Source organism: Mastacembelus armatus, chromosome 4 (genome assembly GCF_900324485.2).
Source record: "Mastacembelus armatus chromosome 4, fMasArm1.2, whole genome shotgun sequence".
NCBI classification, from domain to species: domain Eukaryota; kingdom Metazoa; phylum Chordata; class Actinopteri; order Synbranchiformes; family Mastacembelidae; genus Mastacembelus; species Mastacembelus armatus.
Window position 1 is genome coordinate 25,876,593 of NC_046636.1, and position 26,461 is coordinate 25,903,053.

At 41.6% G+C, this 26,461-nt stretch overlaps 1 protein-coding gene across 1 annotated transcript in view; it reads left to right on the plus strand.

Annotated features, from left to right (window-relative positions):
- The window catches only part of faf1 (Fas (TNFRSF6) associated factor 1), a 55,473-nt gene extending 33,974 nt beyond the window's left edge, over nucleotides 1-21,499 (plus strand). Inside the window, exons 14-19 of the mRNA XM_026305338.1 lie at nucleotides 3,422-3,558; nucleotides 3,677-3,765; nucleotides 8,255-8,335; nucleotides 9,011-9,088; nucleotides 13,414-13,629; nucleotides 19,984-21,499. Of these exons, the coding sequence (XP_026161123.1) occupies nucleotides 3,422-3,558; nucleotides 3,677-3,765; nucleotides 8,255-8,335; nucleotides 9,011-9,088; nucleotides 13,414-13,629; nucleotides 19,984-20,067 (685 nt within the window). The 3' untranslated portion in view covers nucleotides 20,068-21,499. The remainder of the gene's footprint in view (nucleotides 1-3,421; nucleotides 3,559-3,676; nucleotides 3,766-8,254; nucleotides 8,336-9,010; nucleotides 9,089-13,413; nucleotides 13,630-19,983) is intronic.
- Nucleotides 21,500-26,461: the final 4,962 nt, after the last annotated feature.

Genomic DNA, 26,461 nt, shown 5'->3' on the forward strand with positions numbered 1-26,461 from the left:
TGTTTTTTTTGTTGTTGTTGTTTTTTTTCAAATCTGAGGCTTCAGTGACAAAAAATTTTTTTTTTTTTTTTTGAGAAGCTTTTTAAAAAAATATTCTAAAATTGCTAGTGTGGTTGGAAGCCTGTTTGACACATGAAGAGCGTTTTAAAATCTATTGGCTTTAGTGTGGACATGTCCTTAATTGCTGGCATTCACCTCTCACTCCACTGCGCACCCTGTATCTGTCTTGTCATTCTCTCTTCAAATTCATTCTCTTTTTGAAACTTGCAGGTTGCATGCTAACAAAAGGCGTTGTGTTTGCATGGTGAGGCCCCTGATGGGCAATCTAGACTAAGCTGTCTGAATAGAGGGTCAGCGGGAGATGAAGGACTCCCTTGGAGTCCAAACATCTCTATCTCTCTATTTATGAGTCCTCGTGTAGCTCAAGCAGTGTCTGTTAGTAATTGAAAGGATTTGTTTTTACACAGGACCTTCTACCAAGATAGATATTTTTCATGGAGAAGTGAAATTTGTAGAAAAATATGGGGAGTGAATCTACAAGTGTAGTTAGTCTGCTTTGTGTGACAGGTGACCAGACCCTGTGCAGGTTCAGGTGTTGAGCGGTGGACAGGTAGAGGGTGCAAGTCTCAGTTTGTTTTCCTACTTGCCCTTATCTTTCTGTGACATCTTTTCTTTTTCCTCTCATCTCTGTCCTGATCTTTTCATCTTTTTTATTTCCCCTTTTTATCCTCCCACCTCAACTCGCTCGCTTTCCCCAAACCGCGAGAGTTAAGCTTGCCCTCTGGTAGGAGCCATTTAAGAAAGACTCGCACCCTGACCTCACCCGTCCATTATTTCTTTTAAGAACATTCCCTCCTTCCTTCATTCTACTCCCCTTTCTTTCCCATTGGCCTCCTTTGCTTTTTGCCCCAGCTGAGCCTTTTTATTGCACATTAAAAGGCAGGCAACATCTGGAGCTTTTCACGCACCCAGCTAGTCACAGCTTTGCTGCTAACGCATGCATGCACTTGTGCACACTCACCACTCACACAAACAGTGCTCTCTGCATTCTCACGCTCTCTGGTTGATCCAAACTGACTGCTGATTGGCATCAATCATACAGCCTGTTAGAAAGGTGTGTGTGTGTGTGTGTGTGTGTGTGTGTGTGTGTGTGTGTGTGTGTGTGTGTGTTGAACCTGCTGATATTGGAATGTGCCTGTTTTTTTTTTTTTTTTTGGTCCTCTATTCTCACAGGCCTCCCAGTTACATGATTAATTATGCATAAATGCATTTCCGCTGCGCTGATTGGATGACAGTGTAATTGTCACCCTTGGGAAATGAATCCGATATATCATACAGGCGCAGTACTGTCGATGCACGTGGTAGATATTGTAACTATCAGTGGATAAATGCACTGAAATTAGCTCATTGACTTCATCGGTATGTCATGCCTCCTCAGATCTATTAGAGATATTTTTTTTTCATGCTTGCAGAGATTTTTAAAAAGTGAAGCTGCTTTGTTTCCATGCTGATTCTTTTGTATAGATTTGGACCGTCAACACTATTTCGAGGTCCTGACACTAATATGAACACCTGTACAGAAGTCATATTATTCCTTAATAAGCGTAAATCGGTCTTAACCACCAAAAGCTGGGACAAACCATCATCAAACCTGTTCTGTACGCTTGACTTCTCCTTTTGAAATCATCCAACCTGAAAGCATAACTGGTTTAGACGGAGAGCAAAATGTCATTCTCAAATCAAAACATGTCCATGTTTGCCTTGAAAAACAGTGTGTATGCCACAGTGAGCTATCGGAGCATCCCGTTCCCATACATACTCCCATACAGGTGGCTGGCAAAAATATTCCCTGTGGTGCTACTGTACTAGCCTGACTCACCAGCTGCTCACTCCAGTAACTGTCAAATCTAACCAATCTGTTCACATTTCGTCACGCACCTGCCTGACATGAAGAAATGTGACATGACAGTCCAGGGAAACATTAACTCTTTTAGCTGTCTGGATGTGCAGTGAGAAATGGAGATGGGATGGGTGACAAATTAGATGGTGTCAATCACATTAACCACTCAAGCAGAAACCTTAACTCACATTAATTGCAAGTTCCATGCAGGTGTTACCTCTGCATCCATTTACCCCTGAAGGCTTTTAAAGGCCGTATGTGTGGTATGGACTGCATTCTTTAGCATGTTATGCTATGGCTGAACGAGACTGCGCTGAACTGTTCACCTCAGCTCCTGAAATAGCTCGACTTCCTCCTGCTGTCAGTGTCGTGTTGGGACTTGTTCCATGAGTATATTCATAAGTGTTTCATATTTAGATTACAGCATTTCTCTGATCCTGAATGACAGTGGATACATACAGCAGTAGTTCTAGGCTGTGTTTCCGGATTGAGCGGTTCTTATATCATGATGATTTGTGCTGTGGTGGACTGACTTCCTTAGTTTTGAGGTAGAAACCAAAGCAGGTCGAACTGTGCCTAATGGGAGATTTAAGATTGGGTTACCTTTAAGTTAGTGTCCATTGTTCCCTGGCCTTTCATTACAGGTTAGAGTTTCCCTCTGGGCTATTGTTATGGTGTGTCTGGGTAGAGGTCTGAACAGGGACAAATGTCAGGACAAAAAGATCAGTAGGATTTAGGGTACCCAACTTCTTGTTGACGTGGGTCACTCAAAGTTCAAAGTTGGAAAGGTTTAGTTTAATTCATATTCCGAATGCATCTATTCTACTTTCAGCCGTTTTGTATTTTTAGCATTTATTTTTATTATTACTTTCAAAAGTACCACAATGAGCTCAACTCAATTTCACAGTTTGAAAAGTCTGCAAGTAGCTGCCTTTGCTTTTTCTTCATGTTTTAATGAGCTACACCCCCCTCAGACAGCTTCCCTTCCATCTATCTTCTTCATCTGACCCGCCGTCCCTCCATGCATCCCATAACTTCTCCAGTTATTAAAGTAGATCTTATTAAAAGGCAGGAGAAAAAGCTAATCTATATTTGCATTCAGTCTATAGCAATTCATTAATATTATGACATTTACAGGGAGCTTGGCGGGGCCCCGGCTGCCTGCTACCCTTTTCCCTCTCTGAAATGTTAATTTAAAAAGTTCTGTCTTTGTAATGGAATAAGAAATCCTCTCTTGCCCTATCAATTCTGGGTGTCTGGTGAGGAATACTAATTCATCCATGGTTCCAATTGAGATAGCATGTCACTCTAATGGAATGAGAAAATGCAGAATTGGTTTTAAATTCCTTAATGCCTCGAGTTGTGTGTATTTATCTCTTTTCTGCTGGAATCTGAAAAGCTGCGTAGGCTATATGTCGCCATTTCCATATGATGTGACAATGTTTGCCTGTTTGTGGATGTGTGTAGATGTGCTTTTACGCATATACGTCTGTTATTTTTAAAAATTGTGTTGTTTTCCAGACTACTCACCATGTGTACGAGGCACTTTGGCAGTGTGGTGACACAGACTATACGGACATACAAGACAGACCAGTTCCCTCTGCTCCTTATAGTCATGGGCAAACGCACCTCAAATGAAGTTCTAAATGTTATTCAAGGTGATTCCTACGTTTAATAATAATATGAGTAACCATAATATCTATAGATATATTTATCGGTAATGTAAAAAAAATTACACACCACAGGTTGTGATTGCTTTATTTTATTTTTTTTCAGGCAATACGACAGTGGATGAGCTGATGATGAGGTTAATGGGGGCAATGGAGATCTTTACAGCACAACAGCAAGAAGACATTAAAGATGAGGTAAGATGTGAGGACTGTCAATATGACAATAATGAGCATGGCAATAGCAGGTAAAAGCAGCACGGTGGTTTAGTGGTTAGCACTGTTGCCTCACATCAAGAAGGTTCCTGGTTTGAAACCCATCAGGGGCCTTTCTGTGTGGAGTCTGCATGTTCTCCCTGTGCTTGTGTGGGTTTTCTCCAGGTACTCTGGTTTCCTCCCACAGTCCAAAAACATGTATGTCAGGTTGATTGGTGACTCTAAATTGCCCATAGGAGTGAGTGTGAGTGTGTGAGGTTGTTTGTCTCTATGTGGCCCTGTGATGGACTGGGGACCTGTCCAGGGTGGACCCCTGCCTTTCACCCAAAGAGAGCTGGGATAGGCTCCAAGCAGGTCCCTGGAACCCTGGTTAGGACTAAGGGGGTCTAGATGATGGATGGATGGATGGATGACAGGTAAATGTCTGCAGCCTGCCCCTGTTGACTGAGGCTGTATTCACACAGAGATTGTTTTATTGCAGCACCCTCTGTGGGGAAAAAAGTGAGTGCTGCATTGGTGTGAGTGTGTGGTTTCATCTGCTTTTAAGAGAATTGAATATGAGCCGGTAAGTCCAGTTCGAGGAAGGGATTTATGTGTTTAAAGCCAATTAGACACCAAAACACAGCACGGTGGTTTTTAATACTCAGACAAGATGCAAAATTATCTTGACAGCAGCTGTTTGGTCTTTGCACTTCTTAATATTGTCATTGTAAAATTGTCAACTGTGACAAATGCCATGGTTGAAGTGATCATGAGGTAAAAGGCAGTTACATTGCAAAGTGTTTCTGCTCTGGATGACGTCACACTACATCGCAGAAAAAACTGAACCAAGTGAACCAACTTTTTTCTGCACAGTGCAGCGTCATTTTCTCAGAGCCACTTATGGTTCCAGCCAGTCTGTTATTAGATGAAACGAATATTCCTCCATGTTTCCCTGAGGGGGTCAGCCCTCAGATATTATGTGATTGTCTGAGGTGGAATCCAGGACTTTTATGTTGAATCTAAAATCCCTTTTCTGTTCTGTCTTTGGCAGTAAAATAATTTTAAAATATTCAATGTTCATGTCTGTTTGGGTCTGTTGGGATTATGTGAAGTTTGGTTTAACTCCAGACCAGACCTCACTGTACTTGAGTGCCTTTAGGTTATGGTCTCTTTTTTTAAAAATCAGGTTCAGATAGGTTTCGCTTTGGACTCGTCAAGACCTAGTAACAGCTTCTAAACCCTGCTCTCAACTTATTATGACATCTCAGACTGCACTGTTAAACTGTGGCATACTTGTAATGGCAAGCATTGAACCATGTCCCATCATTCCCATTTAGCTGTAGTTTATTGTGCCAAGTACAGCCTTTGGTCTTTGAATAGGTACGGGACTCAGACTGCTATTGACTTCATTGTGTGCAGTAGGTAACGCTGCTCTGCTTTGTGTCTTTTACTCCAATAGAAAGTTGACAAACACCACTGAGGGATGCACTCCATACAAAAAAAACAGGGGCAGTAGGCAGGAATATGGGGCACTATGACAGGGAGTTCCCCTCACTGTCAAAGACTTTCACCTGACGCTCTTAACAAGGTGCTGATATGTTTGCTCAGTGACATCAAACAAGACAATGAATGAAACTGTGTTTTTGTCCAGCGGTCTTTCAAACAACTGTGTAGACTATCAGTTCTACAGCGGTCTGTTTTTTTTTTTTTCTTCCAGTAATTTACAGAATACACAGCGTCTGTAGACTAACAGCATTATGAAAAGATTTCTTGAAGGGAATAAGTGTCTGAACTGTGTTAAATGTAAAATCTTTTGTTCCTCTTAGCCTCTCTCTAAGATTATTGTGCTTTCCCGTTGACTACTGTTTCTGTAGATGACACATGTCAAATCACATCAGCGTTAATGTAAGAGTCATAGCATCTGATGTGAACAGGTTAAGGAATGAATCTTATCACACCCTCACCCTGAGGCTTAGATTTCCTAAGGTGAGTTGGTGACTGTTGAGTGACGGCTGCTCTCTCGATGTTGCTATTATTGCTACAGTGCTCGGGCTTCATTTTGAATCTGACACTTTGAATAATCATTAATGACAAGAAGAGACGAGAGGTATTTAGAGTATGTACATGTGTCAGATTGGACCGTGAGTCACGAAGCTGAAGCTGTAGTTTCACACTTAAGGCTGGATCATTTTTAAACTGCTTCCAAAACGATACCTGCGATTCAGTACAGATACCAACGTTATACTTTGTGCAACCTTTTCTTAGATAGATTTTCCACAAAGCTCATTTCTTAAATTTGACAAATACGCCAAAGTTGTTAAATGTTTGATCTTGTCTGAACACAAGCTGGCATGCATAACTTTGCATCTAAAATTAGTAAAATTCAGATTTAAATGAGGAACCGAATGTGAGCAGACATTTTATTGCCGTGATTTCACTGCATGACAGTTTCTGATACTCTTAACATGTTGTTCACTGTTTTATACTGTACATGATATAATGTTGTTGAATATAGAAACTGTTACAGTATGAACGATCCTTCCCTTATAGTTCAAATTAAAATAGTTTTGTTTTCAAAAGTATTTAAAATATTTCCATTCTTTACTTTCTGCTTAGAAAGCACCAGGGGCTTGTTTTTTGTCTTGGTTTTTTTATGCCATATACACAAAAAATGTATTTTATTACTGTCTTATTATCTTTTTTTTTTGTGACAATTGGATTGAGCTCTCTCTCAGACATAAAATCTCAGATTTGCCAAGTGCAGCAAGGCTGTTGTGAAATCGCATTAAAGTGTGATAATTACCCAGGCGTGCCTGCCAGAAGGAAAAAACTTAGCGGAAAGACTATAACTCATGATGAAAGCATAATGTTCAGTGTGATTATTCATGATTAGTACCAATAACCACAGGATTTTATTATATCCTGTATCTGACACAGCTTATCTCATCTCCAGGGTGAACTCGACCTTGACACTGCACTAATCCCATCTTCACTGTATTGTCTCTCAGGTGTTGGAGAATTTGCTTTTCTCCCTCGCTGCCTTCGCTCTCTATTTTTTGTGCTTTTCTCCTTTTACCCGCCGAACCTCTCCAAAGACTAACACAGACACAGACACCCACCCAGCCCAGACATTCCACTTTGACAGTGACTTTTGTGTCTGTCTGGAAATGGAGCAGCTGGACAGCAGTAATGTGACTTCAACCAGTCGTTCCTATGGTTGTTTGTGATTCAGAAGTTAGTAACTGACTGATTAGTCAGTGTAGGTTTTTCTGGTCAGCATGACAGGCCGCTTTTCAGCTCATGTCCCGTGCATTTCTTGTGACGAACAGCCAATGCTTAGTTTTTTGGGGTAAACAGCAAAGTACTCTGTTTGAGGAATAACATAGTTTTTAGTCCAGTACTTCAGGCAGTCACCCCACATACATGTCCCAACTCTCAGATTGAGTTCTTGGCCTTCTGGCTGTGAGGTGACAGAGAGCTGCTGAGCCCCAGTGCAGCCTCAACATAAATAATCATAAATATAAAATCATAATTGTCTTGTCTTGCTTTTTGCAACTCTTTCCGTTGTTTATCTGTGAGCAAAGTTCTGTAGCTTGTATTTCTGACTTCTGGCCACTAACACAGGAGAAGACAGCACATATCCAGTCAACTTGATCAGTAGCGGCAATATAGATGTGTAAAATGCCTTCAAAGATAAGGTTTTAGAAATCACATTGTTTTAGAGCTGATTGATGGCAAGTTAACATTTTGCTTCTTGTCTCTGGTGCACTTTGGGGCAGTCAAAGCACTTGACATGTTACGACTGTACAAAATGTGAGTGGTCAAACAGGAACCACTGTGACTTGTTTGCGTGCCTCAGGGCCAGTCTATTAATACTAGCCACTTTTGATGTTTTTGTCCCTGTCTGCCATTCTTTTACAGTTTCTTTTCAAGGTTCCTCTATTGTGTGGGCCCAAAGCACAAATGTATCCTTTGCTTAGCTGCACAGTAGTCTGCTGATCATCACAATAAGCTTACTTTGCCATATCCAGGCTGGCACCCAGCATGGGCCTTCAGAAAACACAAAACTAATGGCAGTACACCGTTAACACAATGAACACTCGTATTTAGTCCCAGTCTTTATACAGCACTTTGTAGCCACAGCAGGTAGAAAGAGAAAGGCCTCCTGTCCCCTTCCCTCTGTACAAACAGGAAAAGAGAGGCTAAGCGAATGAAAGAGAAAGGGACAGTGAAACTGAGATGAGGAAACATAAAAGAGGCCCAGGCTCTGGTAAATGACAGCTCAGTCACAATGAATTCCCCTCTGATGCTACTCTTTCATACCTGGTGTTTGTACGTAACCACACTTGACATGCTGCATTTTCCTTTGCTTGTTTGTTTTTTCCAGCTCCCACACCCGGCGTCTCAGCTTCGATGTTATATCCCTGTGTAACCTGTATTATGTTGTTACTTAATGGGCTCCACTTTCTTTCTCCTTCCCTCCACGCAGGACGAGCGTGAGGCAAGAGAAATGGTGAAGAGAGAACAGGATGAGGCCTACCGCCTGTCTTTAGAGGCTGATCGTAAGAAGGTACTCTATAAAACAAAACAAGTGGTCTTCTTGTGATGCTGGTATTTCTGTAGTTTCCTAACGTGTATGCCAGTTCCAGGCAATGGTTTTTAATCAAAACCAAGAGCTTGAAACAGCGAATTTTCCTGTACTGTTTTTTTTTTTTTCTTTTAGGAGTACTCCACTCTTACTGTAGTACTATACTCTGTAGTGTATTAAACAGTACATATAGTTAACCAAAAATAGCACAAGCACGCCAGTTCTGTTCTTTAAATTTTATTTTAAATATTCATCGAACTCTCACCCAGTAAGAGCTGGGATTATAACTCCAGTCCCACACGACCCCTGAAAGATAAGCAGTAAATAATGGATGGATGGAAATATGCATCATCTTTGTTTCCTTATTGCAAGATTCGAAATAATATTTGCTGTGCTAATAATTATTTCATCATCCAGCTCTACGTAAGGATGCACACTTGGTGTTGTAGTTTTGATCCAGTGTGCAAACAAAGCAGCCTGTCGTAGCTGCGAGTCACTGTTGACCTGACACAGCCTTGTTAGCCAGTTAGTATGCAATTATACAGAACAGTGCTTCAGTTTAGTCGCATTTTGCAAATATTAAGTTGTATGTCACTTGGTTTGATTTGGGGTCTGTTGTTAGTTCACTATTTATGTTATTACTTTTGTCATTTTTAGAGAGAAGCCCAAGAGAGAGAAGAGGCTGAACAAGTTCGCCTTGAACAGATAAGAAAGGAACAGGAGGAGGAGAAGGAGGTGAGAAGAACACATTTTATTCACATTATGGAAATTACTTAAATTATTATTTCATCATTATCTGTGCATGACTGATATGTTTTGCCATTGTTTTTTTTTTTTTCCCTCTCTATCTTGCTCTCACTTTGGAATAATGAGTCAATTAGATTGTGGTTTTGGGGAAGCCTGCCAGTCAGTGGAGCGTGTGTAGTGTGGGTGAAGAGGCAAAAATGAAATATCCTAATTACAGTGAAGCCTTTCCCTGTTAATGTCACCTCACATACACACAGTTATTGTTCTGTTTAACTGCTTGACATTGGTATAGCATACAACCTCATAATAAAACCTAACCGAACAAAAGACAAGTCAGGCACACAGGCTTGTGCACAAACGCACACAACCTAAGCAAACACGCATATTCACTTGAGCACAATTATTGTATGTGAAGAGGGGACATACACACAGGCAGACACACTGTCACGCATGCAGGAAAAACAATAATTGACTGTGAGGATGGCACCAATGTTGTAATACGGTCTATTGTAATATAGTGTAGTCCTCGCTGATTGTTGTTTACTCAACAGCAGTGAGCCTCAGGGCCCTGAGAGGTATTGGGTGACCCGGTCCGCTCAGGTGATTTGTCACTTAAGTTAAACAGACAACAACAAAAGAGCCCTGGGCCAGGCCTTCTTAATTATATCACTGTAGTCCACTAACCAAACTGTATGCTCTCTTGTGTATTTTAAACAACAATAGCCACTCGGGCCTTGAGTCGCCTTCTTATATGAATTTTCTGTGCCCAGGCAGCATCGTTTCCATGGTGTCTCCTGTAAAAACACAATAGTGTTGTGCTTATGCTACAATCTAGATATTCAGCTGCTGCATCCTGACAATGGCAGCTTGAGTTTCTTAACTCTTTAACCAGGTCCTGAAATGGGACATGGGTACAGCAGCTCAGTTACTTCTCATGTTTATGTTGCTCTAATAAGCCAGGAAGAAAATACTTAAGCAGTTTCAAGTTGATCAATTATTGTGCTTCATTGATTATTCTATTGCTGTCATTTACCATTTACTTTACTATCCCTTCTAATATGGAGTGACTGATTTTAATCCACACAGTTATTGTGAACACACTGCAAAGATGCGACTGCTTTTAATTAGTTAATTTGTCAGAGCAACAAATGTTTTGGTATCTAAACTTTGCCACACTGGACTCCAGCTTTAAAGAGGAACTCAAGAACCCACAATGTTTGTTTTCACCTTTCACTGCTTGATAACTTTTTATTGTTTTTGTTGTTTACAATTTTCACTTGAGTCTTATGAGATAGTAACCTAATGCAGCCTACGACAGCAACTACAGACACAACAAAAACATAAGCTGCCACCAGAGAGAGGACAATGCTAGGGGGAACGCTTTCTCTGAGATTTTGTGCCATTGTGCAAAGAACTGGGTGATGAAGCTGAGGTGGAGATGAGAAGTGCTGGTGAATTCAGAGGGCAGCTCTGCAGTGTGTATGTTCTCCGTCTGCATGTGCCGGTTGACATTACTATTTACCTTCTTCAGGGGGTCTTAGCATACAGTTGTGTGACTGTCAGGTGCACCGGTCCCCACCCCCACCTGTCATCTGTTTGCTTTCTGTGGTTAGCTGAGTCGGGCAGGAGAGGTGGGTAAATGAATGGATAGATGCTTCTTCTTCTTTGTGTGGAGCAGCCCGGGCCTGAGGCTCGACCAGACGTGTGTCCTGTGGTTTCCTTCGGGATACTACCTCTCACTTCTGTGGGAGTTTATGCTTGTGTTTGTGGTTGACTGTCTGTCTGCATTTGTATGTCCAACACACACACTCCTATCTGTTATTTGTGTGTGTGTGTGTATGTGTTGGTTTGCCCCTGGGGGCCCCTTTAACTCAGTCAGCATCACCTCTTATACCTGAGGGAGCTGATGGCGGAGCGGCACGCGCCCTACCCTGCCCACCCAACACCAGAAGCTGCTAATGAGCTACTGTTGTAGACTCTTATGAAATATAATTGCATTATGGTGTGTAAATAAAGCCGGAGCGTGTTGTCACAGCATATGCTCCCCGACTGGCCAAACAGGAACAACAAGCTGGGGGGGGGGCCAGGGGCAGGAGCAGAAAGAAGAAGGAGGCTCGAGGGAGCGGCTGAAGTGTGTTTTTTTTGTTTTTTTTTTGTAACACAGGAGAGTTGATTAGCTTTGCTGCGCAACATGACAGGTTGATGGTTATCTTTGTTTTTAGATGTCACACTCACTCTGTGTTATCATATTATCAAATGTTCTGTCTGAAGAACAACATATCTGCTCACGTAAAACAAAGATTTAAACTATCTGTCATAGACAGTCAACAGGCTCAGCCTCAAATTTTGGCTGAACAACAATAAGACGGCATGAAAGAGGAATTCATGGGACTGTTTGTAATGTACTGAAATGCTACTTGGCAACGTTCTGAGCTACTCCAGGCTTTAGGGAACAGGGTGAGACACAGGACAACTAATTTAATAACTTTCTCAGGACAAGAAAATCCTTTAATTAATGTGAGGCCACGGTGCTGCAATCAGACTCTGAGAGCAACTTCTGGGCTTGTCTTTCATACATGTTTGGATACTGTGCTGTATCTTCATCACTTCCAGTCTTTGGTTTAAATTTACTATACAAACAGAAATTGAAGTTTGTATAATTACACTTTATTAAATGATTTTTCATTTATTGTAGAGGACCCTATATAACCTTTTTAAAATTCTTATTATTATGTTGCTTTAAATGTGCATACTAAATGAGGAAAATCTATTAGTCAGAGAGGCACTCCTGGTTTTTGTAAACTGCTCACGAATGTACTTTTAAATAATCATAGAAAATCCAGGTAAATAAGTAATAGGGATTCTGCAACGCAGATAGACCTGCAGAACCAGTAAAGACAGCTGCATCTCATCTGCACCTGTATGGAAATATCTCTGCATTTAGTCAGCATCGTGGAGCACCCTGGAAAATGAGACAACGCACCAGTCATTTTATTTAGAGAGTGTTTCACAAATGTCTCAAGATACATTACAGTTTTTAAAAAATCTAGCAAGAATGAAAATACAAACAATTAAAACGGCAATATTAGACGAGAGGCACAAAGGCAATTACTGATTTAAGAAGTGTTGTAATAAAAACCAGTTAATTAAATAAGAATAAAAATATGTTTTAGGCTTAGATATAAAAGACTCAGTTGAGTTGGCTGTCCTGATTTCCAAATGGAGTGCATTCCAAAGGGTCTTGGTAGGAGAAGGTGCAAACCCAGATGATTTTTTTTTTTTCTTTATCTGGGGAATAACCAGGAGATTTGCATTTAAAGAGTGAAGGGGACAGGTAGCTGATATGGGAAGAGATGGTCAGAAAGATAAGACAGAGCTATACTGTCTATGATCGTATAAACTAGTAGTAGGACTTTAAAATCAGCCATGTTTGAAAGAGGCAATGTTCTGAAGATAAATCTTAGCAGATACAACCAGTTGTAGAAAACTTAGTTCAGCATAGTTCTAACAAACTTAATTTAGATCAGTAATTATAAGTGGTATGTATTATTGAATGTCATCAGCATACCAATGAAAATCAGTATTTAACTCTCCGTTTATATTTCCATAACTTTGCCAATGTCTGAAATGTGTAGAGGACCTCGAACCAAACCCTGTGGGATGCCATGTAATGTCTCGAGTTATGAGAGTTTAATTGGTGAAGTAATGGAGCAGGGCCCCTTGTACCATAAAGTTTTTTTCAAGATAGGTTAGGATTACTTTATGATCAGTTGTGTCAGAAGCTGTGCTCAAGTCTAGCAGGACTGATGCACTGTTGCTGTCCAGGTTAGTTGACTTGGTAAAAGCGGTTTCCATGGAATGAGAGCTGCAAAAGGCAGATTGAAAAGGCTGAAATAGACTATTTAGATGTAGACAAGCAGATAGTGCAAGAAAGGATAAATTTGTGCTGGGTCTGAAATTACCTGGGCAGCTCAGATCAAGGCTTTTTGAGGGGAGAAATAATTGCACTTTTGAAACTTGATGGAAGAGTACCCGGGTGTCCTTCATGTCCTAAAATATTGAGGGCTATTATCTGTGTTGTAGTATGTTCTGATGGAGAATATAATTTGCATCGTTTTGTGAAAAAAATAAAATGTATATATTTACAATAATTGGAGGAGTCCTCAGGTTGTATTTGGAATGATTTATATGATTTCTTGAGGCAAATCAACAATGGAACAATGGAAATCTGGCCTTGTTTCAAGACATAAAGTGTTTCCCAAATTGTGAATATGCTTTACTGACCAAAATGCTGTTGCACGCTTTTCTTTCAGGCTATTCGCTTGTCTTTGGAGCAGGCTCTACCTCCAGAGCCCGACGAGGAGTCAGGAGAGCAAATCAGCAAACTGCGAATTCGCACACCGAGTGGCGAGTTTTTGGAAAGGCGTTTTCTGGGCAGCTGTAAGCTCCAGGTTCTCTTTGATTTTGTGGCCTCCAAGGGTTACCCCTCTGATGAGTTCAAGCTCCTCACCACCTTCCCTCGTAGAAATGTGAGTACTCCTCTCCTACAGGAAGACGCACATTCTTCCTCTTCTTCTACATTTACCAGTGCAGTGAAAATACTCAGACCAAGATATCTGTTAAATTCACAAGTGGAGAGGTAAAGATTTTTTTACCAGGATGGGAGTTAAATTATATTACTGTCCTGTTGTCTTGGTTTTGTGCTGTCCTTCAAAACAGCCGTCTGCCCACGCAAACAAGCACAAAATTTGTCCTTACTGCAGAAGAGTAGCAGCAGGTTATGAAATGTTCTCAGTCACAGCTAACATCTCTGCTGGAGATATCCACAGCTGTAATTGGCTTTTGTTGTGCCAGGGCTGAGGCTCAGTCGACAGCTGTGAGCAGAGAGCAGCGGGGACAGTCTGTTGTAGCTGATTGATGATTTAGTTTTTCTTGCTTTTTGTCATTATTGTCTTGAGTGTGTGCTGCAACAGCACCAGTGCAGCGTCATTGCCTTTGTTTACCCGTACCTGTGATGGGGCAAGTTAAGCCGACTGTTTATCCATCCACCCTCACACACGTATTATTATTAATTAGTATCAGTCCGTTGTGATTACAGTACACTATGACTGTGTTAGGATACAGTTGTCAGCACTAACTGTACTATTCTCTATGGCTCTTCTGCTGACGCCCGGCAGCACTCAGTCACCTACAGCCAGTCATTAGAGGGCTTGGTCGCCATGCTCTGCAGTAGCAAGCTAATGAGCACTGTTTTAACTACCAGTTTAATTAGCCATGCTGCTGGAAACAAAAATGAGATTTCCATTAATCAAGAGAGGAGTGCATGTGGAGGGGTGGGTGGGTGGTGGTGGTTGTATAGAGGTGTGTGTGTGTGTGTGTGTGTGTGTGTGTGTAGGCTTGCCCAGGCAGTGTGCCATCGTAGTCTGTAGAGACTCCTGGGGCACAAACACCTCAAACTAACACACACATTAACGCGTAGCTCACACTCGTCATTTCGTCACAATCACACACTTCAACACATGCACAAATATTTTCAAGCAAACACATGCCCCACTCACAACTTTGTCACTTAAAGGATTCACAGTTGTCTCTTTATAATCAAGAGTAAACATGTGTTTGAGACAGAGATAAAGATGTGTCTGCATCGCAGATGAAATTCCGGCAAAAACAGGATGGGAGGATTAGAGGGGTAGAGAAGCGAGAAGAGGATGGTGACTGCAGAAGTAGGCGAAAAGAGAACAGAGAAGACAAAAGCTTAAACAAAGAAAAGATTTATTCAGAGAAACAGTCTGAAAGAGAAAAGGATAGAGAAGACAAGTGGGGAAGATATTAAAAAGAAGAAGATGGGAGATAATTCCAGAAAACAGAAAGGCGAGAGATTTGAGGAAAGAGAGGAGTGAAGCAGCTCAGTGTTAGTGCCAGTATGAGGCTGTGAACACAGGCCCCTGTCTAATCCTGCAGCTCTGTGTTGTAATTAAATGAGAGGGTGCATAGAAAGCCTCCATCCCGTCCAGACGCTCTCACTGTTGCTCTGCCAGGATCAGAGGATAGAGGATAGACCACTATTGCATTTGTAATACTGCACAACTGTTGAAACCTTCTTTCCCTTTTCTAGTTTTCTGCGGCTTTGTGCAGTGTCACTCTTTCTTTTGCTATTTCCCTCCTCGTCAGCCTGCTTTATTTAATTTCCATTCATTCCACTGTAACATGAATTAGTGGATCCACTCAATCCAACTTGAGAACATTAACTGAAGTTGTATCAAATATATTTGGCTAAAACTGCAACACTATTGATCAGGAGAAACGGCTGTATTGTCAATCTATACATCTGGTGACAAACTCCCATTTGTTCATCATCTCTTGACACTCGAAACAAAACGTCAGAACCAGTTTCCACCTTCCTGTAGCTTAGCCAATAAGTGTCTATTAGTCTGCAATTTTTGGACTCAGTCTCTTCCTCAACATTTGGTATCAGTGGCTTATCTCTTCAGCGCTACAGCAGGCCTTACACTGGCATCATTTGTACTAGGCTTAGCCGTGCTCAGGGAACTAACCCTTTCTCCATTTCTATGACTGTCAGCGAGTTTGAGGAAGGGGGGAGACTTTTAGTGTTTCAGTTTTCAGCTTTTCATTCAAGAATTTCCTTCTTTTTCGCTGATACATGCCGAGCAGGAACCGCAGCTGAAAGGAATGAGGTTTTCTTCTGTCAGCTCACGGTGAACGTATTTAGACTGCCGGTATAATAATCGGCAATCCGGTCTTCCTGCCTGGCCGCTCATAGACACCCAAACACTGTCAAACCAGGCTATTATTTTTCTCACAGTGATACTGTAGTCTCTTTCACCTTCTCTTAATCCTTCTTCCAGCTCTGTCAGAGCTTTGTCCAAATGATTCTTAGACAAAACCTGAGATGCAGAAAAAATAAACAGTGGCACAGAAGAAGCTGTGAGCTGGACTAAAATAGATTTTACATCTGTTGTGCTGGTGTATTTGTTTTTCTTCTCCCGCTATCTGACAGAGGAACTGCAGGAGTTTATTTTAAAAGTAGTTTCATTCAGTTTGTTCCTCAGGACTGTTCTTATAATGTTCTGTCTGGATCACTTAAACCCATTAGAGCTGTGTGGCTTCGTCTCTGAACCTAGACATGATACACAGGACAGTGTGTTGCTGTCGTCTTAAAGTCGAGCCCCCTGTCCACCTCTTCAAATGTGTTTTCTTACTGTTACATGTCTTTTGATATTTAACTAGGCTTTTGAACTATTTTCTGGAAAAGAATATCAAACACAGATTGTTGCTTGAAGCAGAGACGGAATCGTTAAAAGTGTGTCTTTGGCTTTTACCCTAAGGATCTCAGCCTCCTTCTCCTCTTTCTTTCAGCTTTCCCTCCCTCTGTCTCGCTTTTCCCTCCTCTTTCCTTCCCTCCCTGTCTCTGTACCTCCCTGCTCACATGGTCCGTGTCCCTTGCAATTACACATTTGTTTTGCTCTGCAGCCTTTGTATCCTTCTGCATCTGCATCCTCACTTGCCCCAATCCCTTTCTTTTTTTTTTTTTTTACCCTAGTCTGTCTTTAATATCTCTCCCATGATTTCCTTCCATTTATTTTTTCCTCCATTCTACATTTTTCTGTTTTTTCCCCCTTAGTACTCCATCCCCCTCCGCCCTCGGTCCAGTCTGTGCGGCGTATTTCTCCCTTTGAAGGACCGTATTCTGCTCTCGTCTTTTCTGTTCACGCCCCGGCGCTACGTGCTGTCAACGCTCCTGGCAGCAGATAATGATCTCCCACTGCTTTTGTAATTGGCCAAATAAACACTTGACAACACTAGTTTAAAACAGACAAGTTATTTGGTTTTAATTAACATAGTAGGGCCTGTAATGGCTTCATTAAAAATGCGTTATTTCAGCTGCACGTTTGATTATGTTGGAAACGGACATCTTGAGGGCCTGTGTTTATTTTCCCTTTCTTTTCTTTCACGGCTGAGCGTTGCTTAGTGTCGCCTCCTCTGTTATCAGTGTGTTTGGTTTTTTCTCATTTGAATCAAGTGACTTACAATTGTGGTATTTATTTTAAACTTCACATTAAGTGCTAATTATGTGGTTTTTAACTATGGTGAAATCTGCTGCTTGATAATGCCAAATACATGGGGTTGATATTAGCTGATTATTTTGTCATACAATTTTTCATAAGGAAAGAAAGATAAAATATCAAAGATTGCCGAGATGCACCATCTGTCTTTTGTTTGGTCCAGTTTTAAAATTAGGCTTTTTAACGATGAGCTTCCAGATATTGTATTATCTCTTTAGATTTAGCTTCAGACAGACAGACAGAGTTCACTTCAGTTTTTATTCTCTTCCTTTATGTGTTTTTAATTAACAACTGGAAAACCTCTGCTTTCCCACAAATGACATTTAGTTGGATAAAAACCTTTAGAAATTAATCTCGTCTTATAAATTAGACAGACAGCTCTCTAATTCAGCTGATTGATTTGATCTAAATGGGCCGATAAAAATTATATTGACTCAAGGTTAAAAACAAACTGCAAAGCAGAGAGCTAGATTGTGTCTGTCTTATGTATGTATGTATGTATGAATGTATGCAAGGCTGTGTAGGCACAGGAGGAGAGAATATGGCTTAGGCAGAGCAGAGGAAAAACAACAGCTTTGTTTGTTGACAGATGCCTCCATGCTTATGGTCTGTTAATTGGATAACAATGTAAACAATCACCGATGGCGCCCGTCTCCTGTGTCAGTGTGGCATCTTGTTTCCCTACTTTCTTTTTCAGAGTCAGATGCTGCTCTCCCCTGTCATCTCTCCCTGGTGCACTACGAGCACAGACTCTCATCCCACCTTCCTTTGGAGCACGCACATCCACACACACGCTTATAGGTTGCCCACAGACACACAACTACACACACACCTGCTCCACCCCAAAGCCTCATTTACTCCTACCTGATGCTGTGGTGTCATAACAGCCTGTCAGGTTCATTAGCATGGCAGCCATTTGCGACACGCTGCTCCCGAGGTGGGAAAAAGAAGGCAGCAGCACTGTTGGTCGTTTTCTCCACCGCTGGGATGGAATATGTTTGCAGCAAACACACACACACACACACACACACACTCGTGAAAACGCACATATACCATTTTACCTCTCTTCATGGCGTCTCGCTCCCCGCTGTGCTATGAGGCGGCTGACTAGGTGAGGGGCATAAGGGTGATGTGGCAGCCCCTCCCTGCCTGTGCCGAACACCACAGGACCCCGCTGAGAAGTCAAGAGTCTAAATGACATGTTGAAATGAGGACAAGAAGATGAAAGACGTGGAGTCAAAGACCGCTGATGTGCACATGGTGTGACATTTCCAAACACCCTTGGGAGATGGATAGGTTGTCTGATGCTGATATGGCCTCCTCGCCTTCCTCTAATTTACTTGCCTTCTTTTCTCACCGTTTCCTGAGAATTCGCAAACACCCTGTAGTTTTGCAGATTTTGCAGCTAACGCAGGTTTATAGTGTGTTTTAAGTATTTTGTGGGTTACTCATATCACTGTTTTCTGTCTCCAAATGAAATTCCTAATTCGCTGGCATAGACTCAGTGTTTCTTAGCATGCAGGTTTGAGATTGTTCAAAGTGCATACAAGAGTAGAGGTTTATAAGTTGAAGCTTATCTCTTGTTTATAGCTCAAGGATTAGGATTATATGTTATGACACTGATAAGACTAATGAGACACTTGTCCTATATACAGCAGAAGGGTGACGGTAGGCCCAGTTTATGGTCAGAGTTCACCTTTCTCTCCCTGCAATAGTCGCCCTCAGACTCATCACTCTGCTTGTTGTGAGGTCAAAGCTTTACTGCGCTTGGATTTGCCCTCCGACCTTCTTCAGAGGTACGGGGAGCTGCTTAATTATCCCACTGTGAGGTTAGAATAGGAGCTCTAATCAGAGGGCTGATGCAGCAGTCATCAGATAAGCCCTGGACACATCTCGGTGTCACACCACCTCACCCATTCAGCCCAGGTGTTAGATTGGCCCAATGTAACACAACCCCTCTGGTGATTAGCTCACATAAGCTAAGAGGCCCACAGGGGTGGAGGGTATCAGAGAGTGAGTCAGATTGTCCTGTTTAAAAACAAAACCTAACTCAATCAGCTTCGTTGTGGGTGGCACTGAATTATTCCTCTGCTTTTAGACAATAACTGTTGTGCTGAGTAATGAACACAGATAAATGTTTCTCTCCTCTTTGACCTTTTGTCACAGCTGAGTTTAGTGATTACCAGCCATCAAAACACACAGTTCGCCTCTCTAACCATCTATTCTCAGATCCCACAAAACCTTTATAACACATTCACAGTCTCTGCTGTGCTGTAACCTTCATCACTTTGCTCACGATTGGATCCTTTTTAAGAAAACAAACCCGATGGTCCTCTTAAGGAAACAAAGCTCTAGCTGCTCAGATTACAGCCTAGACTTCTAAAACCTGATGTTAGAATAATACACACCGTACACACTCTCCTACAGGTACACATTAAACCCTGCACTAATGACGGAAAGGCAGCAGGCGGAAAGATGGTCAGAGTGTGATTTCAGTATGACTGAGACCATGTTCCCACTGATATGGATAAATCTAAAAATGTAATTTCACTGACAGAAGGTTTACTAGGAAATGGCGTGTTAGTTGGACTAAAGCAAGTTGAAGATGACATTTTACAATCTGGGAAATTGTGATGAATATTTTCCACAGTTTTACTAGGATTTATCAGTTAATTGAAAGAACAGTCATATCAGCCGGTAATGAAAACAATCATTATCTGCCTTTCTAACGTTACATGATTTTGTCAGTGACGGTCTAACACTTTCCTTCTGTTGTCCCCCGACCCTGTCTCCTCTAAGATCACCCAGTTGGACCCAGGGTCAACTCTACTGGAGGCCAAGCTGTTTCCACAGGAGACGCTCTTCCTGGAGGCTAAAGAGTAGGAACTGGCCCTCTGATGGCAGAGAGGACTGACTGACTGATGAACTGGCTGGACACACACTAGTCAGAAATCAATCATGCCCCTCCCCCTCCCCCCAGTCTGGGCCTACAGTACACACACATACCTACACACACACCTACACCTACACCTACACAGACGTACATAAACACACTGGCATGCACATCCAGTGGCACTCAAGTGCAAGTAAGCTTCTCTGCCCTCGGCCTGGTCGTGGTACATAAATGCCTGGTGTACACGTGTTGCACAGAGGAGTAAAGACGATCACAAGCACACAGCCAAACCTTCACCTCCCCCTAAACCTGCCGTGTCTCAACTTCACTTCCCCAACTGCTGTGTCATGTTTTTTTCCCCACAGCGCAAACGCAGTACAGTTGCAGCATTGAGAGACTGAGCAGACAAATGTTTGTCACAGGAAAAACAACAAAAAAAAAACAAACATCGACTTGTTCCCCTTATGTCTCCACGTTCATCACACCAAGGCTGCTTTTTTTTAGAACATGGTTTTTGTGTTTGAAATTTAAAAAAATGCTAAAAAATAAAATAAACAGCAAGAAGAGAGATGTTGCCCTGCAGAAGTTTGGGCTGCTCCATCTCCACCTGTATTTACCCCCTCAACCTTCCCCATGTTCCACTTCTAACCCCCACCCTGCCCCATCTTCCACCCCTGCACCCCTCCATCCGCTGTCTGCCTGGCTGGGGATGGGACGTGAGGAACACCTGCAGCATCTGCTCTGCCTCCTCAGGCTCCGCCCTCCCATGGTTTTAACATCTACTGCTCCACAGGCCAATGGGTTGCTCAGTTTTATTTTTTTCTTTTGACCCTCCTTAAGTTTGATGCTTTATTAGTTTTAGTTTGATAAACATTATATAAAATATATGAATATGAACATCAATTTGTCTCTCCCGAAAATCTCTTGGAAAACGTCACAGCACTTACAAAAACCCTTTGCCCTGTTAAAGTGGCTTAAACGTCGGTTCTGCGAATGTGTGTTATGAAGGGCCTGTGTCTATTCCAAAGGAATCAGTATTCATTTCTTTATCATAGCAGTCCTCTGGGGAGTATCAGGGGATAAAGGAGGGTTTATTGCTTCAACTTCAGAAACGTGTGTATTTGACATTTTTGGTTTATATAACCTCAAAATCTGACGCCATTTGATTAGCTATGAAATCTGTGTCTTTAATAAGCTTTGAGAGTTGTTTGCTATTAACTGGCGAGACGCCTGAGCCCAAAGTCTGAGTGAAAAGCAGTAAATTATAATGTTTGTTCTGCAACACTGGCTGCTGAAGGTCATAATGTCCAGTGTTCCTGTTGATGTACTTAATGTTGGAGCTGTGGGCGCAAAACAAGACGTTCATAAATAACATTTTGATGTGCAAACGCAATAACCCGAATATGATGCCAAGTTTGCTTATATTGTCCCATTTCACTTTTTTCAGAATCAAAAAGTTGAGGTGTGAATCGTCGCATATCTGTTTCAAATATCAGACCTTCTGCATACTTAACAAATGTTTTAATATTGTCGCTTGCACGCCACCTGGTAATTTCAGCCACACTGTAGTTAATTTCCTTCCTTCAGTGGAGAGATCACTCAGGCTTAGCCCTCCATCTGTAGTGGGTCTCCTCTGTCAGCTAAAGGCAAAGTTTGAGAACCCCAGCAGAGCGAAGGACCAGAAATAAACTGCTTCAGGAAAAAACATCACAGCAGCCCAAGAACAGATTTAGTTCGATGAGATGCTCCAAAATGCCATTTCATCGATTATGTGTCTGACATTTGTTCTTTTACCGCGGAGATGGGAGGGACAGGATGCGATATTCTGCTTCTCATAGTGATCTCCCACTTTAAATACAGATTTAAACACCCGCTGAAGTTTCTTTTCAGCTGCTACGTTACGACAATTGTGTGTTTGTGTGCTCTGTAGAAAGCAGCCCTCTAGCAATGAGCTTCTGAAGAGATGCTAAGATTAATGGATCTCTCCATTTGTGCCAAGTGTTTACTAACCTTCAGTTGATCTTTTTATAGTTTTCATTTTCTCTTTGATCGGTGTAAAAGCTGATATGCTGAAATATTCAAATGATTTTAGTTACTTGAAGGAAGACATTTGAATTTCATAAGACATCTGACATCTGTGATGCTGGAGAAACAGATAACAGTTCAGCTTTGGGCCGCTTCTATTATACCCTGAGCACCTACTACACTGAAATGAGTGTTTCATTATTAAATTATAAACGTCAGATTCTTTTATTTTTTTTTTTTTAGATTAAAGAAGTTGATCACTTTACCTGACAGCAGGATTGAAGTCTGACTTTTTGGTAGAGGGTCATCAGACCTAAATTTAGCCCCGTAGTAATTAAAATCTTCATTATGAACCGGATTAAATTAATCTAGACTAAATGATTTGACCTCATTTAGACTTAGTCCAGGTCCAAATGGGTTTCAACATAATCCTTGTGGGTGAAATGATCTCTTGTCATTAAATAATCTTATGAACTATATGAACTCATCCAGATCCATGTAGTCATCTCAGGTAATGCAACTTATACTTCTGCCTCGAAAACCTTGTGTGTGACACACACGAGTGTATTACACAAGCACGCTCGAGTGCGAGTGTGTGATCGTCAGTTTCTCTGTGGCTGTCTTGTTTCTCACGCGAGGAATGAGTCGACCTAATGTGCTCAGCCAGCCGCACTTCTCAGGGTTTGACCAGACAAGAGATGTTGCTGGAGGCACTGAGAGAGAGACAGAAACGCTGCAGGACAGATCCCGACAGTGTCTCGTTTAGTAAAAACTGTTTAACTAGCATTGTCAAGCAAGACGTGACACAAATCTCCTGGTTTTCAGTCACTGGTGTGGGTTACTACATGTCATATGTGTTAATATGAAAGGTGAAGACGAACCATTTGTTACATGAAACCTAAAACTTTATTTCTGAATAAAATGTAGGTTTCCATGAGCCTCAAAAAGCCCCTAGCATTTCAAATCAGGCCGTGAAGGTTTTAGAAAAATACTTCAATCAAGAAATGCACCACAAGTAAGCAAAGTGCAGATACTGTGTTTTAATATTTAGAAGTTCACTAAATACCATTGACTAAGTCCATTAAATCAGTGTATTGTGATGAATTTCAGCCTTTTCCGAGCTCGGCACTGAGAAGCTGTAGACGTGGACCCGACTGTGGAGGGATGAACCTGCACTCACTGCTGAGACATAACCGGTAACATTAGTGCAGCTACAGTGACCAATTTGGTGAAGGAATTTTCTGTGACGAAAAGCTTCAAGTAAGTTTCTGTCTGACTGAAAGTCTAATCTGAAACTCTAAAGGTGTTTGTGTTTACCGCTCTCTCACCTCCCAACCTGATGAAAATCCTAGTTATCATATTTATGTTAAGTGATTTGATCGTGATAATTTATACGATACAATGGCGAAGCCTTCTTTTGACTGTCTGATGCTCAGTGTTACGCCTTTTCAGGCCAAGCCTGAATGTAAAGTCAGAAGAGGAAGAAAAACAATCGTGTCCATGTGTGTTTACTGTGTTTTTGCTACACTGTGGGGCCTGAAACCTGTTTACACTGGGACAGGTGGGAACAAAATCCAAGTCCCAACCATGTGAATCACTAATTTTTAAAAAGACAACCTGGTTTAAAGTTAGGGTTAGGTCAAGGTCAGGGCCAGTCTCCAGGACATGGATGTGAGTAAATGTAGTGTGGCCACGAGAAAAGTAAACGGGTTAGGACCATTTAGAGCATAATCCCATGCAAATGAGGACATTTTGGTCAAGTTAGGACATTGGATGGTCATTACTTTTTCAGACTCTTGTTTGAGGGTTAAGATTTGGTTTTAGGGTTGGAATTAACTTCACGTTCGGGTTGAGGTGGGACAGTTACGGTCCTCAGGGGCCACTGTCCTGCTTGTTTTCCCACCAACCCTGCCCTTCCAGCTTCTGACTGAACCCACCTGATTTAGGTCATTAGCAGCAGTTAGGGCAGAGATAGTTGGGAAAACAAGCAGGACAGTGGCCCTGGAGCACCAGAGTTCACCACCCCTGGTCTAGGGAATGCATTATGTCAAGAAGTGTCCTAACAAAGATAGAAACGTGTGTGTCTGTGTGCGTGTTGGCTGCACAGAGGCGTGCAGCTCAGAGCGAGGGCGAGGTCAGGGTGTGAAGCCGGGTGCGTTCATGCAACAGACAGGGCGGTGCTGTCAGAATGTGTCTTCCTAGGGGAACAGTGAACATAGTGCAGCTCCTCTCAAGTGTGAGATTACAGTTTCTATCATGCAGCTCTGTGAATCTAATGTGCACGGGCATGTTCCCTCATCGGGCTGCAGCTGCTGATGGTGATCAGGTTGGAAATGTCAATGAGACATGATGATGTTCTTCTCTTATACCTGATCAAACTTGTCATTAGTTGTTTTTGTTTCACCGGGAGAACTAATCAGGTTTTTTAACTGTGTGAGGGGAGAAGCGTCACAGTTGTGTAACAGGGTTTTTGTCAGAGTCTAGAACTAGATAAGAACTAGATAAACTAATACTTTATTTACTACATGAAATGTAAAGGCCTAACTGGACAGCAAAATGTATTGAATTCTGAGTTTCAGATTGCACCAAACACCCTTTAAATTCCTCTTGCTAATTTTATCTAAATAGGCCGCTGACAGTTTAGTTAATCAGGTCATTGTTTTCAAGAAAAACTGTTAAATATTCTGTAGTTTCAGCTTCTCTTTTCAGACTGTATCATAAATTAGACATCTTCTTTAGGTGTTAGACTATTTAAAAAAAAAAAAACAGTGCGGACTTTAACCTGGGTTTTTGGAAAAGATTGTTTTCATTAAAAAACAACCTTTGGACTACATTATATATGTTAGTTTTACGTTGGAGAAGATGTCGTCGATGGGTAACATGAGCTGTTCTTTGACATAGTAGTCAGACTTTGACAGGACATCTTCATCGGGGTCTTCTGAGCAGCACCTCTTAAATCTGACACAGGGGGATGAGAAAGTGCCAGTGTGGTAATGAGCTTACTCCGCCGCCTGCCCTGACACAGATTCTGCGGTGGCAACATCAGGTTGCTTTCCTGATTCTTTCACGACAAAAGAGGAAAGCGTCCGTGATGTTTAACCAGCTCCGCCGGGGTCAAGAATGCAGCCCACTAGCGAGGGAACAACATTCCTGACACAAATGCTCTCTCCTCCCTCCTTTTGAAGTGGGACCCGCTGAAATCTCAGAGCACGGCGGCTCCCTGAGTCACAGGATCTCTGCTCGTATCCCAGACTGGCCTAACCTGGAGGGTCAATCCAAGTTTACTTTCTCAGAGTTGCCGGGCCTGCCCAAAGAAACAGAATCCATGCAGCTTAAACTGTTGGGTGGGCACAAAAGGAGGGTCATCTCTCCCTCTCTGGCGCTCTGTGTTCACAGTACTGTTTGTTAATGACACACAATAGACAGAGAAAGTCTTTGGTTTTTATCTCGGAGAAACAAAACCTGTTTGGTAACGAATTTGATTTTAAACATCTGGTTTTAAAATGCGTCTAAATTCTATAAAGGCCAGAGTGTGTGCGCGCCCACATCAGCACTTTCAGGAGAGCTGCAGTTTGAATCCCTGCAGATTCAAAGCTGAGAAAGTCTTCAATCGATCAACAAACAGAAAAATCCCACACAGCACAGTAGGAAAAACATCAACCCATTTGATTCTTCCTTAGTTCCTTATTATTCCCTTTATAGCCCACAGGATATAAGCATGAGTGTCAGGCCCTAAGAGCCAAAGTTCACATGGCCTGTGGAGGTCAGCACCATTATCCACTTTTATTTGGTTAACTCTTTTAGTAAGAGATGAGCTGCCGAGGAGGCAGGAGGCCTGTGGGTTGTCAGCTCATTCGATTAAAAAATAAATTAAAACAATCCGGATTTATTGACAAACTGACATCATGTTTTTACTGAAGCCACGACATTTACGAGAAGCGTTTAGAAGCGGTGGTGACATTTTGATTTGATTTAGTTTGATTTTTAATCGTCACTGCGGTTTGTTCCGTTGTTACTTAACAAACTGTGATGATGATTTCAGAAAAAAATCCAACTTTTATTTTTGTTTATTTCCGTACAAATATTGTGTGAGTAGAAAACTTTCAGATTCCGCTGTTTTTGCGACCAGGTCATAATAAAACCATAAATTATCCATCAATATTCCGCAGATAAGCGACGTATTGATCCTATTCAGCGTTTCCAAAATAATGTTTCAGATGGAAAATAGAAAAAACTATTTAATCGAGTGTAAAAAAAAAAAAAAAAAGTAATATTTTAAAAGTACGTTTTTTTTATTTATAAAGTAGAAATGGAAACAAAATAAGCAAAAATAATCAGCGTGTTGATGAGTACAGTTTT